The 14282-nt window shown below is 36.9% G+C and overlaps 1 protein-coding gene across 1 annotated transcript in view; it reads left to right on the forward strand.

Annotated features, from left to right (window-relative positions):
* LOC129417155 (E3 ubiquitin-protein ligase UBR1) overlaps window positions 1-14282 on the forward strand; it is a 52935-nt gene that overhangs the window by 12688 nt on the left and 25965 nt on the right. The window contains exons 5-24 of the mRNA XM_073869494.1: window positions 2403-2530; window positions 2833-2971; window positions 3137-3199; window positions 3309-3432; window positions 3730-3837; window positions 3971-4059; window positions 4154-4252; window positions 4967-5124; window positions 5535-5634; window positions 5742-5870; window positions 6328-6508; window positions 8555-8616; window positions 8700-8810; window positions 9999-10064; window positions 10160-10261; window positions 10590-10653; window positions 10885-11009; window positions 11119-11171; window positions 11813-11915; window positions 12031-12079. Of these exons, the coding sequence (XP_073725595.1) occupies window positions 2403-2530; window positions 2833-2971; window positions 3137-3199; window positions 3309-3432; window positions 3730-3837; window positions 3971-4059; window positions 4154-4252; window positions 4967-5124; window positions 5535-5634; window positions 5742-5870; window positions 6328-6508; window positions 8555-8616; window positions 8700-8810; window positions 9999-10064; window positions 10160-10261; window positions 10590-10653; window positions 10885-11009; window positions 11119-11171; window positions 11813-11915; window positions 12031-12079 (2053 nt within the window). The remainder of the gene's footprint in view (window positions 1-2402; window positions 2531-2832; window positions 2972-3136; window positions 3200-3308; window positions 3433-3729; window positions 3838-3970; window positions 4060-4153; window positions 4253-4966; window positions 5125-5534; window positions 5635-5741; window positions 5871-6327; window positions 6509-8554; window positions 8617-8699; window positions 8811-9998; window positions 10065-10159; window positions 10262-10589; window positions 10654-10884; window positions 11010-11118; window positions 11172-11812; window positions 11916-12030; window positions 12080-14282) is intronic.

Below are 14282 nucleotides of genomic sequence, written 5' to 3' on the forward strand. Positions count from 1 at the left end.
ATTTGCGCGGAAACCCATGAGACTTTTTTTCTGCTTTGGATGTTTAAGATTAAGATCGACCCTCACCCTCTTTTTTTTCCTTAGTTTTTCCCCTCTTTTTTTCTTTAATGCAGTATCAACACGGAAAATAGTGATTGATAAATATGCCTTAATGTTTGTATTTGAATATGTTCAATAAAAAAATACAAATAAATAAAATTTGCGCAGAGACGCTGTGTAGTTACGTCAGCTATATATTTCTTTGCTTGCAGCTGATTGGTCAAACTGCAGTCTCCGATCTCGAATCCAGAACATAACCTGCCCTGGGGCAGGTTAGCCGTGCAGCGTAAGATACCATGGCGACGAACACCGATTAAAGCCGCGCTACTTTCATGGTACCTAAAACCCAGGGTTGGCGCAAACTAATCTTAAACTTACCTGGCTATCCACTTAAACAGGCTTCATGGTATAGGCCCCAGATGTAGCCATCAAGCCAAACATTGAATTCATACAAAGAAATCAGAACATTTAAGTATACAAGTTGAGTCTAATAAATAAAGTGAAATGACACAAGGATTAAGTATTGAACACACTTTATTTAATACTTTGTAGAAAAGCCTTTGTTGGTAATTACAGCTTCTAGACGCCTCTTGTATGGAGAGACCAGTCGTCTGCATTGCTCAGGAGTGATTCTGGCCCATTCTTCCATACAAATGGTCTTTAAATCTTGAAGGTTCCTTGGGCCTCTTTTTATGAACTTTGATCTTCAGTTCTCTCCATAGATTTTCGATCGATTTTCAAGCAACTTGATTTTCTTTCTTTGAAACCACTTCATTGTTTCCTTGGCCTTGTGTTTGGAATCATTGTCTTGCTGAAATGTCCACTCTCTTTTCATTTTCAGCTGTCTGGTAGATGGCAGCAGATTTTTATCAAGAATGTCCTGGTACATTTCTCCATTTATCCTGCTTTAAAAATATAAAGTCTGCCAGTACCCCTTGCTGAAAAACAGCCCCAAACCATGATGCTTCTACGCCCAAACTTAACTGTTGGTATGGTGTTCTTGGGGTGGTGAGTACCTGCTAGGTATGTAACGATTCAATTGAGTGTCCCATTAAAATTGCCTGTCTGAACAAAATCATTCAAAATATTCTTTATTATCATGAAAATACCTGAAACAATCGGAAGAACAGCGATATAAATAGTCCTGTAGACATTTCCTGAAATAGGGTTGTAATGCTACATCTTCTGTGGCACAAAGGCAGTTTCTGCACGAGAGCGCCCCCTGGCTTTGGGATGTTGCGGGATTTTACCATAATTAACTCAAATTCATTAATTGAGAGAATGCGCATTTGCACGGTTAATCATTACACCCCTAGTACCTGCTGATGCAAGGTCTTCCTGAAGTTCTGCTCAAGTGGTTCTTGGCTCTTGGAGAACTCTCCTGATTGTTCTTTGGACTCCTTGGACAGGGATCTTACATGGAGCACCTGATTCTTGCCGGTTTATGGTAAAGTGATGCTCTTTCCATTTCCGGATAATGGCCCCCACAGTGCTCACAGGAACATTCAGCATTCTGGAAATGTGCCTATAATCATTCTCATCAAAATGCTTTTCAACGATAAGATTACGAAGATCTTGAGAGAGTTATTTGCTTTTACCCATTATAAAGTCTTTCCTGTGTGCCTCCTGGGTAATGAAAAGCCTTTTTAGGACATCAATTAGGACTAAAGCAGCTGATATCAATTAGTACTGATAGGGGGCAGGGCTTCTCTCTCAATACTGACAGATTTCAGGTGATCTCCTGGCTTTCTATGCCATTTTACAGCTTGTTCTCTTCATGTGTTCAATACTTATTCCCTGAGTCATTTCACTTTATTTTTTATGACTCAACTTGTATACTTAAATGTTCTGATTTCTTTGTATGAATTCAATATTTGGCTTGATGGCTACATCTGGTGGAAATTTTGTGTCACAGCCCACTTAGAAATCCCCTTACTGATAAAAATACTGATGTGTCAAATACTTATTTTCCCCACAAGAGAAGAAAGAGAAAATCACTTCTTTAGAAGTTTTTTTTACAGTATATCAATTAGGTTATATTTAATATGTTAATATATGCCATTGTTTTCTGGCCTGTTGCCAGGGCTTTGCTAGTCATAAATTAAAAGGATAAGTTGCTGCTAATTTACTCGCCAGAAAATTTGCTGCTAATTTTCTCACCTGCAGGACATCCAAGAATTAGTTTCAAATAAAAATGATTTTAAGCTAAAGCTAAGTCCTTGGTTATTAAAAAAAAATTCACAAGTGTCTTCATTTGAGCATAAAATATGTTTGTTGGTATTTGGTGTTCATTCTACTATTTCAGATGTCATTTCAAGTTATCAGTCTATAAGTCTTTAAGTATGTGGTCATGTGTGTTACAGGATGAGTGTACGTTAGATTCAGGCCTTCAGGAACGTGCTCAGACGCTGTTCCGGACACTGCTGCATTACACTGCAGATCTTCTGGTTTGGAAGGAGAATGATGAACTATCAGAGGAGCTGAAGCCAAAGTAAATAAAGCCACATACATTATTTAAGCAACAAGCTGTAATTTCCGCAACAGGGCTTTCCAATTTTCACTAAAAGAACTTCAAGGTTAAACACTTGAAGATTTTACATAGAATATTTTGAAGTTAATCTCAAAAGCCTATAATTTATAACAGGATGTGCCTGTACAGATTTGGACTTATAAATAAATATTAATCGAAGTATTGTGTGATAATCAGCCTTGCTCTTTATCTCTTGTCACTCATTTATTTTGCTTTGGTATTTGGTATTAAAGACATACTGTGTTGTTTTATGTCTTGTTTAGAGTCAAAGAAGACACCTACTTTTGTGTGCTCTACAATGATGAGCATCACTCATATGACCATGTCATTTACACACTTCAGCGAGCTATTGGCTGTGACCAAAATGAGGCTCAAATATACACAACTCTCATTGACAAAGAGGTGTAGTATTTAAAGCATGTAATTACATGATAGTGGACATTGGGTTAGTTTTATTTGATAGTGGGTTAGTTTTGCAAATTACCGGTAAGTGCATATTAAAGTTAAAATCACTTTAACTTTGTTGTGTAAATTGACTTTTCAGTAAAGCTTTTGCTATGATTTCAGGGACGGAAAGCAGTGAAAAGAGGCATTCTGAGATCCTGTCAGCAAGCAAAAGACAGTATCAGGGTAGACCTAATACCCTTCACAGTGTACACATTTCCCATTATAAGGGATTATGTAGATGTACTGAGTAATACAGAGTGTCCATTTACCCAATTTTATTTTCCCTTTGCAGCGTAACTCAGAGCACATTACCCAGCAACCGTTGCGGGTGGAGATCCTTCACACTGCTGTGATGGCTCACCAGACCTTTGCCCTCAGACTCGGCACATGGTTCCAAAAAATCTTTGGATACTCAGGTAGAACCTTGACAAATGTTCACACCAAGTCTAATGCAGTAAAATGATTTGATCCAGAGTCCATTTGCTGATCACCTTATGCATTTTGCACATAAACTTTCTCAGTCTTGCAAGCTCAAATGTGATTGGCTGACTTTTTGCATTTTCCTGGTATAAAGAAACTGAGTTTTTAGTTTCCCATTATTGTTACTTTATGTCAGATATCTCCTCATCTAAATTAACCTCTTACTTGACTACTTGTAACAGTGTTTATTTCTGTAAATTGTGTTTGATAATTTTGTTGTTGTGGTTCTGCAGTTGGCTTTAGGCAGGTGTTTTGCCAGGTGGCTTTAGAGCCAGGCGTTGACAACGATAAGCTCTGCCTGATCAGTCGAGTCATGCTACATGATGCCAAACTTTATAAAGGTCAGTAATGAGGTCCCTCAGTCATTGGGTTACAGTGTTTATATAGGTTAGGGACATCTCTAGTAGAAGTCAAGTCAAATCTGAATACTATATCCTGGTTTTTGTCTCACCTGTTTTTTGTAATTCTTCCCAGGTGCCCGCAAGGTCGTCCATGAGTTAATTTTCAGTAGCTTACTAATGGACACAGAATACAAGAGGCAGTTTGCCATGAAATTCACAGAGGTATTATTTTATTTATAAGAGAGTATAAATGCTTGTTGTCATTATTTAAAGTGTTAAAGCTAAGATAAAATTTCTTGTGTATATCATCCTTCAGCACTATAAACAGCTTCAGGAGGACTTTATCAGTGATGACCACCAAAGGAATATTTCAGTCACAGCTTTGTCTGTACAGATCTTCACAGTTCCCACTTTGGTATGAAATTACAGCCGTCATATCCGTATCCATTACTTAGGAGACTTTTCTCGTCTTAAAGGGGACATTTCACAAGACGTTTTTAAGATGTAAAATACATCTTTGGTGTCTCCAGAGTAAGTTTGTAAAGTTCTAGCTCAAAATACCATATAGATAATTTATTATAGCATGTTAAAATGGCCACTTTGTAGGTGTAAGCAAAAATGTGCAGTTTTCGGGTGTGTCCTTTTAAATGCAAATGAGCTGATCTCTGCACTAAATGGCAGTGTCGTGATTTTTTCACATGCTTGCAGAAAATGGTTGACTAAAATTAAGTTACTGGGTTGTTCTTTTTCACATTTTCTAGGTTGATAGAAGCACTGAGGTCCCAATTATAGCACTTGAACATGGAAAAGTCAGATCTTCATGATATGTCCCCTTTAAACTAGGATTTAGTACAGTTACTGAATCCTACAGGATGCTGTACTTATACTGGTAGACAGGATGCTGTACTCATATTTTATAACCTAAACATCTTATAGTATAGGTAACAGTATAAGTGTAGGTATAGTAGAAGTATGCTCGTTGAAACACATGTACAATGTTCTTCTTTCAAGTAGCATTTTAAAAAACAAATGCTGTTTTTTCTCAGTCATTTTTCATTGGGCAAAAACATACTTACTAGTTGGACATATTTATGGTCATGTGATGTATGTGATGTATTCTCATTTATAGGCCAGGCAGTTGATCGAGGAGGGCAGCGTCATAAAGGTGATTATAGACACAGTAATGGAGATGATGAGGGAACACCTCGACAGCAACAATCGCTTCCACTTTCAGGGCTATAACTCCGACAAGTTCTTCCGGATTCAAGTTATCTTCCATGACCTTAGGTGAACCCAAAAGATCTAAATAATTTACTTAAAACGTAAAATGTTGTCGTCTTATACTAATGACATGGCATTCCAAACCCATATGACTTATGTGGAACACAGAAGCTGAAATGCAGAAGAATGTACTTTCATAAAATGAAAGTGAAAATGAATGGAACTTGTGTTGTCAAGATCTTTAAAACGATAAAGGTTTTATAAATGTTTGATTACAGTACTCTGGTGATAGTATTATAATTTTGTGTGATTAGAGTACCTAAGCCATAAAGAGCCTCACTTGCTTTGTCGGATATTTAATCAGATTACTGTGTTTGACAAATTATTTGTATTGTACTTGTTTCCTTGAAATGATTGAAAATATTGTTTATCTCTCTGAAAGTCGTTTTAATGCTAATTTATTCTGATGATATCAGGTACATTCTCATCAGTAAACCCTCAGCGTGGACTGAGGAACTGAGAGTGAAGTTTCTTGAAGGCTTCCGTGTCTTTCTTAGTTTCCTTCGTTGTATGCAGGTCATATTTTCCAACACACTACTTTTAATATAATAAAAAATCAGTGATATGTTCTGTGTTTTCACTTCCACTAACCAGTACTTGGGTTTGGGTCTTTCTTGTATCAGGGGATGGAAGAGGTGAAGAGGCAGTTTGGTCAGCACGTGGAGGTGGAGCCAGAGTGGGAGGCGGGGTTTACTCTTCAGATGCAGCTACGTCACATTCTCTCCATGTTTCAGGACTGGTGCTCTTCTGATGTGAGTCACAGCTACTTAGAGATCTTGATTTTCCCCTTCTAAGTGTTTCAAGTATCTAAACATTGTGGTGAACCAAGTGCACCCATTCATGGCAACTGTGTTCCCTGCCTGTGATGGACATTACCACCAGGATAATGTGCCATGCCAGAATCAAGGTGTGGTTCAAAGAACATGATGGTGATTTTTTTAATATCCCCTTCGCATCCAAATTCATCTGACATTAACCAAATTGAACATAAATGGTTCGGTCTGGAAAAGTGGGTTTAGGCAGGTCATAATGTAATGGCTCATTGGTGCATTATACAGCATGTAATTGTAAAAATGGTTCAGGGCATGCATCAAAAGTATAACATAGTTCACTGTAGAGCCCATTACTCTTTCTTTGTTAATTAGCTTTAAAATTTTGTTTAACCTTGATATGTGACAATGTGTGGGTCTGTTTTATTTATATACACAGGAGAAGGTCTTGCTGTTGGCCTTTCAGGAGTGTTATCAGGTTTTAATGTCTTGCACCAACCAGCCCTTCCGCAGAGAGCCAACTGACAGCTACATGTGCAAGCAAATCCTCCATGCACGGCCTTACAAAGTCTCCCAGGAGCCTGTCTCCATTCACCTGCCCGTCTCTAGACTGCTGGCTGGTTAGCAGAGTGTTTTTTATGATTCTTGAAGCACAAAAATACGGCACAGTCTTTATTCCCTTGTATTTATGTAGTTGAAAGTGAATGATGACTGGTTCAGACAGGCTACAAAGTGCTATAAATGTGCTCCACATGATGCCATCTATTCCTGTATAACAGGGTTCCCCAAATCCTACCCCGGAGGGCCGGAGCACTACAGAGTCCAGGTCCAACCCTAAACAAACACACCCACCTGTGATTTTCTAGTGATCATGAAGACCTTGATTAGCTTGCTCAGGTGTGTTTGATCAGGGTTGGAGCCAAACCCTGCAGTGCTCTGGCCCTCCAGGCTAAGATTTGGGGAACCCTGCTGTATAAGCTATATATTCCCTATGTAAGTCTCTTTATGAGTTACAATGTTTTGGATGGAGGAACAGAATAAAAATGTAAGTCATTATTTTCTGATAATCTTCTCCAGTGGGCTGTTAAATGCTGTATTAGTGAGTTAAACCCAAGAAAGGTTTTAAACAGAATTAATATAAAATTTATGGCAAAAATATCCCTTTAAAGGAAAAAATTTTATTACATTAAAAAGAGAACTATATTGTATGGTGGAAGAGCACTTAGTTTGCAGCACTTCAGTCTCGGGCGCAGTAACATCATCACCCCTGACAACTCCCCTTTTCGTTAAAAATTCTGTCAATATACTGCGCCCGAGGTCAAAGGTCTGCAAACTACGTGCTCTTCCGCCATACAATTAGGGATGGGACGGTTAGCAAATTTCATATCATGATTATAGTGACCAAAGTTATCACGGTTATCAGTATTATCATGGTTTTCTTAAATTGAGATGGAAATGTTCAAAAAGAACTGATACACTGAAAACATTTTAACAAGTGTTATTTTTGAAAATCAGCAAACAACAAATACAATTAGCAGCTATATGCACTTTTTTAAGCATAAACATTAAATCAGGGGTGTCCAGCCTTTTTTGTGTTGCAATCTACATTTAAAATGATAAAGCCGACAAGAACTACCTGCTAAAAAACATTTTTTAACAAAACACTGTTACATTTTTTAATAACACTTTAAATGTGTGTTAGGAGGACTATTTCTACGTTGAATTTAGGGCTGTCACCATAACTCCATTCTTTTTGAGGAGTTAAAAAAAATTATTGAGTACATGCCGAGTACTCCTTATAGCGGAATAGCGGAGATGCGGTTTTGATTAAAAAACTAGAAAATGACAACATTATCAGCTGCATCTCTCTCTCTCTCTCGTTCGGTCGGTCTGTCGCGCGCACATACAAGATTGTGCATCCACATTTCAGAAGATAGACGACTCAGCTGCAGCAGGCAGGCATAAGATTGATAAAAACACACTTGAGAAGAAATGCGCAGCAACTCAAAAAGACTTGTTTCTAAGACCATAATGCCAATTTGGCACTTTGTTTTCCTTCTGCCACGCCTTCTCGTGCAAAAACCAATGTTGCACGCGTGCGTGCGTCAAGCTGATTCTGACTGGAAAGGATTTACCGCAAGTTTTCAAAATCACGGTAAACAAACACGGTTGTAATGATAATTACATTTTAAACGATAATACTAACCGCCAGGACATTTTATCATGGTTAATCGTGAAACCGGTAATTGTCCCATCCCTACATACAATATAGTTCTCATTTTTTATCTGCTTAAAAATTTGTCACATTTTATTTTGTGCCACCATACTTCCTCTTATAACTACTTATGTAATAGTCTTTAAATAGGGAAAACATGGAAGTGTTTGGTGGTTTTCCAATTCATCCCTGTTTGGATCCTAAGGAATGAATGGGGCTATGCTAAATGCTAACACATTCATGATGCTGTATAGTGTAGAAAGATAATGTGCACGCATTAAAAAATATATATTCATGTATTAATTTGTCAAAGTTGAGGTTAGAACCTAGTAAAATATTGAAAACGGTAGTGTTTTCCTTTAATAATAATTGCATTTAATAATCTGTATTATTTAGCTTTTTTTAAGTTATTAAGGGTGTGTGTTTAAACTCGGTCTATATTTGCTTTTAGGTTTATATGTGCTTTTGTGTAAAACCGGAGCAGTTCAGTACCTCCCTGACTTTGTGGATCCTGTAAGTGCTGTTTTAATTCAAAGAATAAACATGTAATGTGTTGAGTTTTGGTGCTTAGCTTTACAACTGTGTTTGTGTTGCAGGCTCAGCTGAACTTCATTGAGATGACAGAACAGTCACTGCGCTGTGTGGTGCTAGCAGCTCAGGTGTGTGCTGACATGTGGCGTAGAAACGGCCTGTCACTCGTCAGCCAGGTGAGATTTAATCCCTTATGCCCTGTTTACACTAGTTTATTTTTGTTTTAAAAATGTTTTAAAATGAAAACAATCCTGGTCTATTGACGATTCATAAAAGATCCACATACGACTGAACAGGCATGAAACATGAACATGCACTGAGCATCTGTGTTCAAGTGCAAAAGGGCTTATTGATCAAATAATAGCTTGCATTTTGCGGATTGTGTTTTGCTCTAACCTTTTTAGCCATTTCTGTTAAATTTTGTAACTAAGCCCCTAGCGTGAGTTTATACTGCGTGTAACAGAAGCGGACAGAGCGCGCTGGTGCAGGCACCTGAAAACGGGAGAGTTAAAGGTGCAGTGAATCTGGCGTTTTTAATGTTTTATACTGTTGTGTAAGGTCTACTTATGAAGTTTGCGTGGTTTTTACATTCAAAACATCAAAAGCAATAAGCAAAAGGTAGGGATGCACCGATATGGAAATTTTGGCCGATGCCGATAACCGATAACTCTTTGTATTTGGGGGCAATAACCGATATCTATAGGCCGATAAATATTCATATTATTTTCACAATGAGAAACTCGCAGACCGCGGACACATTGTCTTTGCGCTAGACTAGCCTACTCTTCTTAAGCCCGCAACACGTGTCATCATCGTGCTATGTCACAGAAAGCACCAATCAAAACTCCACATGGCCAGCAATGAGCAAGTGAAGTGGTTCAACAAACCAAAATAATCCATCATTTATCGGCTTTCATTTGTCGGCATAATTTTCAGGATGATTACATCATTACTTTTACAATAGCCAATGAGAGATGTGCTTGCTCTGGTATGATAATCTTTATAATATCCTGTAGTGTGTGATGCGCCATGATTTACAAATCTTGTAGTGTAAGCATGTTTCTGATTTTAAAAAAGCTGTCAAGATTCTCCTGTGTGTTTGCTGCAACCAGATTCATGATAGGCCATCATTTTATAAATCCTGTAGTGTGAGCTTCCACAGATTTGGAATTGTTTTTTTTTCATACAATTTTCCTAAAAAATTCTTAAATGATGTCACTTGCAATCAAACTTAAAATGTTTGCTATCTGTATTGTATTTTAAGTTTAAAGTGGGTGGAAAATAACTTGGTAATGGAATTAAATGCATACCGGTAAATGTTACTTTTGTTACGTTACTAATCAGTTTTTTCTTTACTATGTTAGGTGTATTATTATCAGGATGTTAAGTGCAGGACTGAAATGTTTGATAAGGATATTATCATGCTGCAGGTATGGACAGAAAATCATTAAAAGTTATAAATATTTGCAAACTTTAAAGTGTTTTACCAGATCTGAGATTAATGACATTTTCTGACCATTTCCAGATTGCTGCTTCCAAAATGGACCCGGACCACTTTCTTATGTTCATTCTTTTGAGATTTGAACTTTTTGATATTTTTAACGGTAACTGCCCTAGTAAAGATCAGGTGAGTAAACCTATATTTGTGAATCAATTCCATTGTTGATAGGCAAAGATATTACAGTTATTTTTAGAATGATGCTGTGACATCAGTGCATGTTTTAGATAATCTTTTGTTGCAGTTCAATGGCTTCGTTAAATGGCGTTTTTTTTAAATGTTTACCTTGTTTTTTTTTTGTTTTTTTTGTAGATAAACAATATTACAATTAACATGTTTAAGTATTTACTTACTTATTCCTTATTCCTTGTTTTTTGTATGTTTATATTTTTTATTTTATTATAAGTGTTTAAAGTTACTGAAATTGTTGTGAAATAGTTGCTTCTTCACCACACAGGAGGTGCTGAAGCAGTGGAATAGTTTAACAGAGGAGATGCTTTACCTGATAATCATCATTGTAGGCAAGTTCTCACCTTTACCTGATAATCATCATTGTAGGCAAGTTCTCACCTTGACCAAAACAATACATACATACAAACATATTAGTTTTACCCCACATGATTTCTCTTGATGGACAGGATTCACTATTCATCAGTTAATAAATCTCAAGTAATACAGCAACTATACTGCCTTTTGATTGGTGAACTGATTTGTCATTAGTTATTTTATACTTTACTACGTCCAATGTGCAGGTGAGCGGTACATACCTGGAATCAGTGACGTGACTAAAGAAGATGTGACTATGAGGGAGGTTATTCATCTGCTGTGTGTTGAACCCATGGCTCATAGCAGCCTTGCCAAAAGTCTGCCTGAAGATGAAAGTTATTTTATAAGCCACTTTTACTGTACTTTGTAAGTACAAACCTGTGACTTTAATTGTGATCAATAAACAATTTTGAGGTGAAACGTCTTTTGTTGCATCACAGGAAAGTAATGAAACAGGAGTTGAATCCGTCATAACTAAGGTTGCCACCTTCAAGTGAGTAAATTCAAATAAAGGAAGAGTTTGGTTCCAAAACCAAACAGCGGATCTTATGAAAAAATGTCCATTATTTTACGTGAAGCCAACGAAAATCGAGCAGAACCAAAACATTTTACAGCTGATCGCTGTGATAAAGTTCAGCGACGACGTCCCAAGTATAACCGCAGCAATGACAGTGTTCTTAATATGACAGAGTAAGTGTTTTGTTTAATGCTATTAATGTTTAATCAGTGTATACCACTAGTCAACTAAATGATTATAACATGGCAAAGATGAATGCACATTTATATATTGATTCAATAGTTTATAGATTTAAAAAAAATAACTTGTCATGTATTTATTGCATTTTGTGGAAAAAATTATCAGATTTTATAATAAATCTTTGAAAATCAAATTATGGATTTAATTTATGTTTTTATAATCTAAATATGCTATGTGAAAGTTTGTAACAGAAAATAGTGGTTTTCATCTTGTCACTTTCTTGGTATAGAAAACAAGTTTTTACCGAAATTAGTCCAAATGGATTTATTGCGTTTTGGAACCAAACTCTTCATATATTTATCAGGATTAAACTATCCCAAAATATAAAGTCCTCCCAAGTTCTTCCAAACATATAAACAGACTTTCGGTTTGTCTAGGAAACCTGGAGTATCAGGTCATGGCTTGTATGAGCTGAAGAAGGAATGGTTGAAAGAGTTTAACCCCTTCTTCTATCATTATTCCAAACCTCAGCATAGTAAGGTACATGATGTTTATTTCATTTCCATCTTTGGAAAAATCTGGTTCAACCAGTTTCACATTTACCTTGCAAGACCATGAAACAGCAGGAAATGTTTTTTGTTGTTGTTTATAATAGGCAGAAGAGGCTCAGAAGAAGAGAAGAACCCAAGAGGGCAGTGATAAAGGTATACTGTGCTTTTCCGTGTACTTAAGTGTACTTCCGTGTATTGCTAATGTAGTCTGTTAGCTTAGAAAACTGGTGGGTTTCGCTAGGATGTGACGAGATGTAAAGCTGGGTATAATCCGCACAGCAGTGAAAACTTATGTTATGTTTCCTGATAATGTCTCCTAGAGGTAACATATATAACAAGAATAGGATAGGACCTAAAACTGAACCCTGCGGTACGCCGTATTTAAAGGTCACATATGGTCAAAACTGAAATTTTGTGGCTTTTTTCATGATAACTGAGGTCTAGGGTCTATGTAAGTACCATATAAGTTTCAAAACAGTCATTTAAGAGTTAAATTCACACAGCCTGCTTGAAGTAGCTGTGAGTTAAAACGGTTCGTTTGTACTTCCGTGAATTTGCTACGTCAACTGCCCCACCCCCTTGTTGCTACACAAACTCCGAAGTTATATCACACCACGTGAGAAAATGCTGTTCAATTGATGGATGTCAGGAAACTAAATCATTGCAAAGGCTTCTGAAAACATTAATATACGAGAACAATGGCTAATATTTATTTAATTAGAAATTCTTCAACAATTAGTTCAACTTTAGCCGTCTGATCTAAACATTTCACAAGTGACTGCTTCGGTGTGGCGGTTCAATGCTGTTTTGTCCAGGAATCTACTCATCAAAGATGTTGCAGTCCTTACTTTGTTGGATCCGACCTTAAATCCACAACCCGTAAGTAAACGCATATTAAGCAGGGCTGCACGATAACTTGCACTTGATTGTCACGCGAATCTCGTCGTTCGTAGTAAAACGGCATCACCTGCTCTCAGATCCGGCTGCCGCTTCTGAAAGCAGCTGATGGTGATTTACTACTAATCAATGAACCGGCTCTACTGAAGAGATGCACGAGACAATCGCATGCGAATGATCAGCAGTCCTAACTTTTAAATTACATTATGGAGCCAGAGAAAACTGAAATGATATGTTGTAAACAGTTATGCAACGCTAACGTGTTTGCTAATTAGATGCTAAAGTGTTGTTTTGTAAAGTTAAAGTCTTTGGTAGCCACCGGTTTTGATAGAATATCTGTTGGAAATCAGACGTTGTTTGTATTCTTAAGTTACAGACACAAGCCCTTTTGGTGTCTGTTTGTTTATTGAGTTAAACATGGTAAGGTTAAAATCTCTTAGTCTCTGTGTCTATTGGTTTACTAACCTATATTTAGTGTCCAGAAACTAACACTTAGTGTAATTCCATGGGTAACTTTATTTCAACTGCGTATTTCACTCATAAAATAACAGGCCTATCAGAAGAGAGGCTCATGAATATTACTTATTACATGCCAAAACGACCTGAAGGAGGAGCTGTAAAAAATATATAGAGATTGTTTTTAAACAGCAAATATATATTCGTAAGGACATCATAACCTAAAATAAAACTCTAGAAAGCCTAAAAATATGTGACCTTTAACCAGGGAGTGATATGACTCTTCCTCATTTACATAAACAAAGTGGTAGCGATTGGTTAGATACGATTTAAACCAGGCTAACGCCTGACCACTGATACCAACATAGTTTTCTAGTCTTTTGAGTAAGATTGTGTGATCTATTGTGTCAAATGCTGCACTAAGGTCTAGTAATATAAGGATTGAGATTTCACCGCTTTCGGATGTTAAAAGCAGGTCATTTGTAACTCTAAGCAGTTCTGTCTCTGTGCTATGGTGGGGCCTGAATCCTGATTGGAACTTTACATACGTACTATTATTCACTAAGAATGTGCATAGCTGGCTTGTCACTACTTTTTCTAATACCTTAGAAAGAAAAGGGAGATTTGAGATTGGTCTAAAGTTATTAAGATCTCAATGGTCAAGGTGTGATTTTTTTTAATGAGCGGTCTAATAACTGCTAGTTTGAAAGCTGTTGGAATGTATCTTAATTCTAGCGATGAGTTAAAGATATTTAGTACTGGGTCTGACACTACAGGGAATACCTCTTTAAGTAGTTTTGTGGGAACGGGGTCTAATATACAGGACGATGATTTGGATGATGTTACAAATGGCTGAACCCAGAGAGTTTATCAAAGATCCTGCACAAAAATTGTGACATTCTTTGTACATTTTGTACTATATAAACCAGTGGTCTTCGCACAGAGTCTAAGAATTTTAATATTTATTTATTATATATTTTAGTTGGATTATTTTATGTATATT

This window comes from Misgurnus anguillicaudatus, chromosome 7, assembly GCF_027580225.2.
Source record: "Misgurnus anguillicaudatus chromosome 7, ASM2758022v2, whole genome shotgun sequence".
Taxonomy (NCBI): Eukaryota; Metazoa; Chordata; class Actinopteri; order Cypriniformes; family Cobitidae; genus Misgurnus; species Misgurnus anguillicaudatus.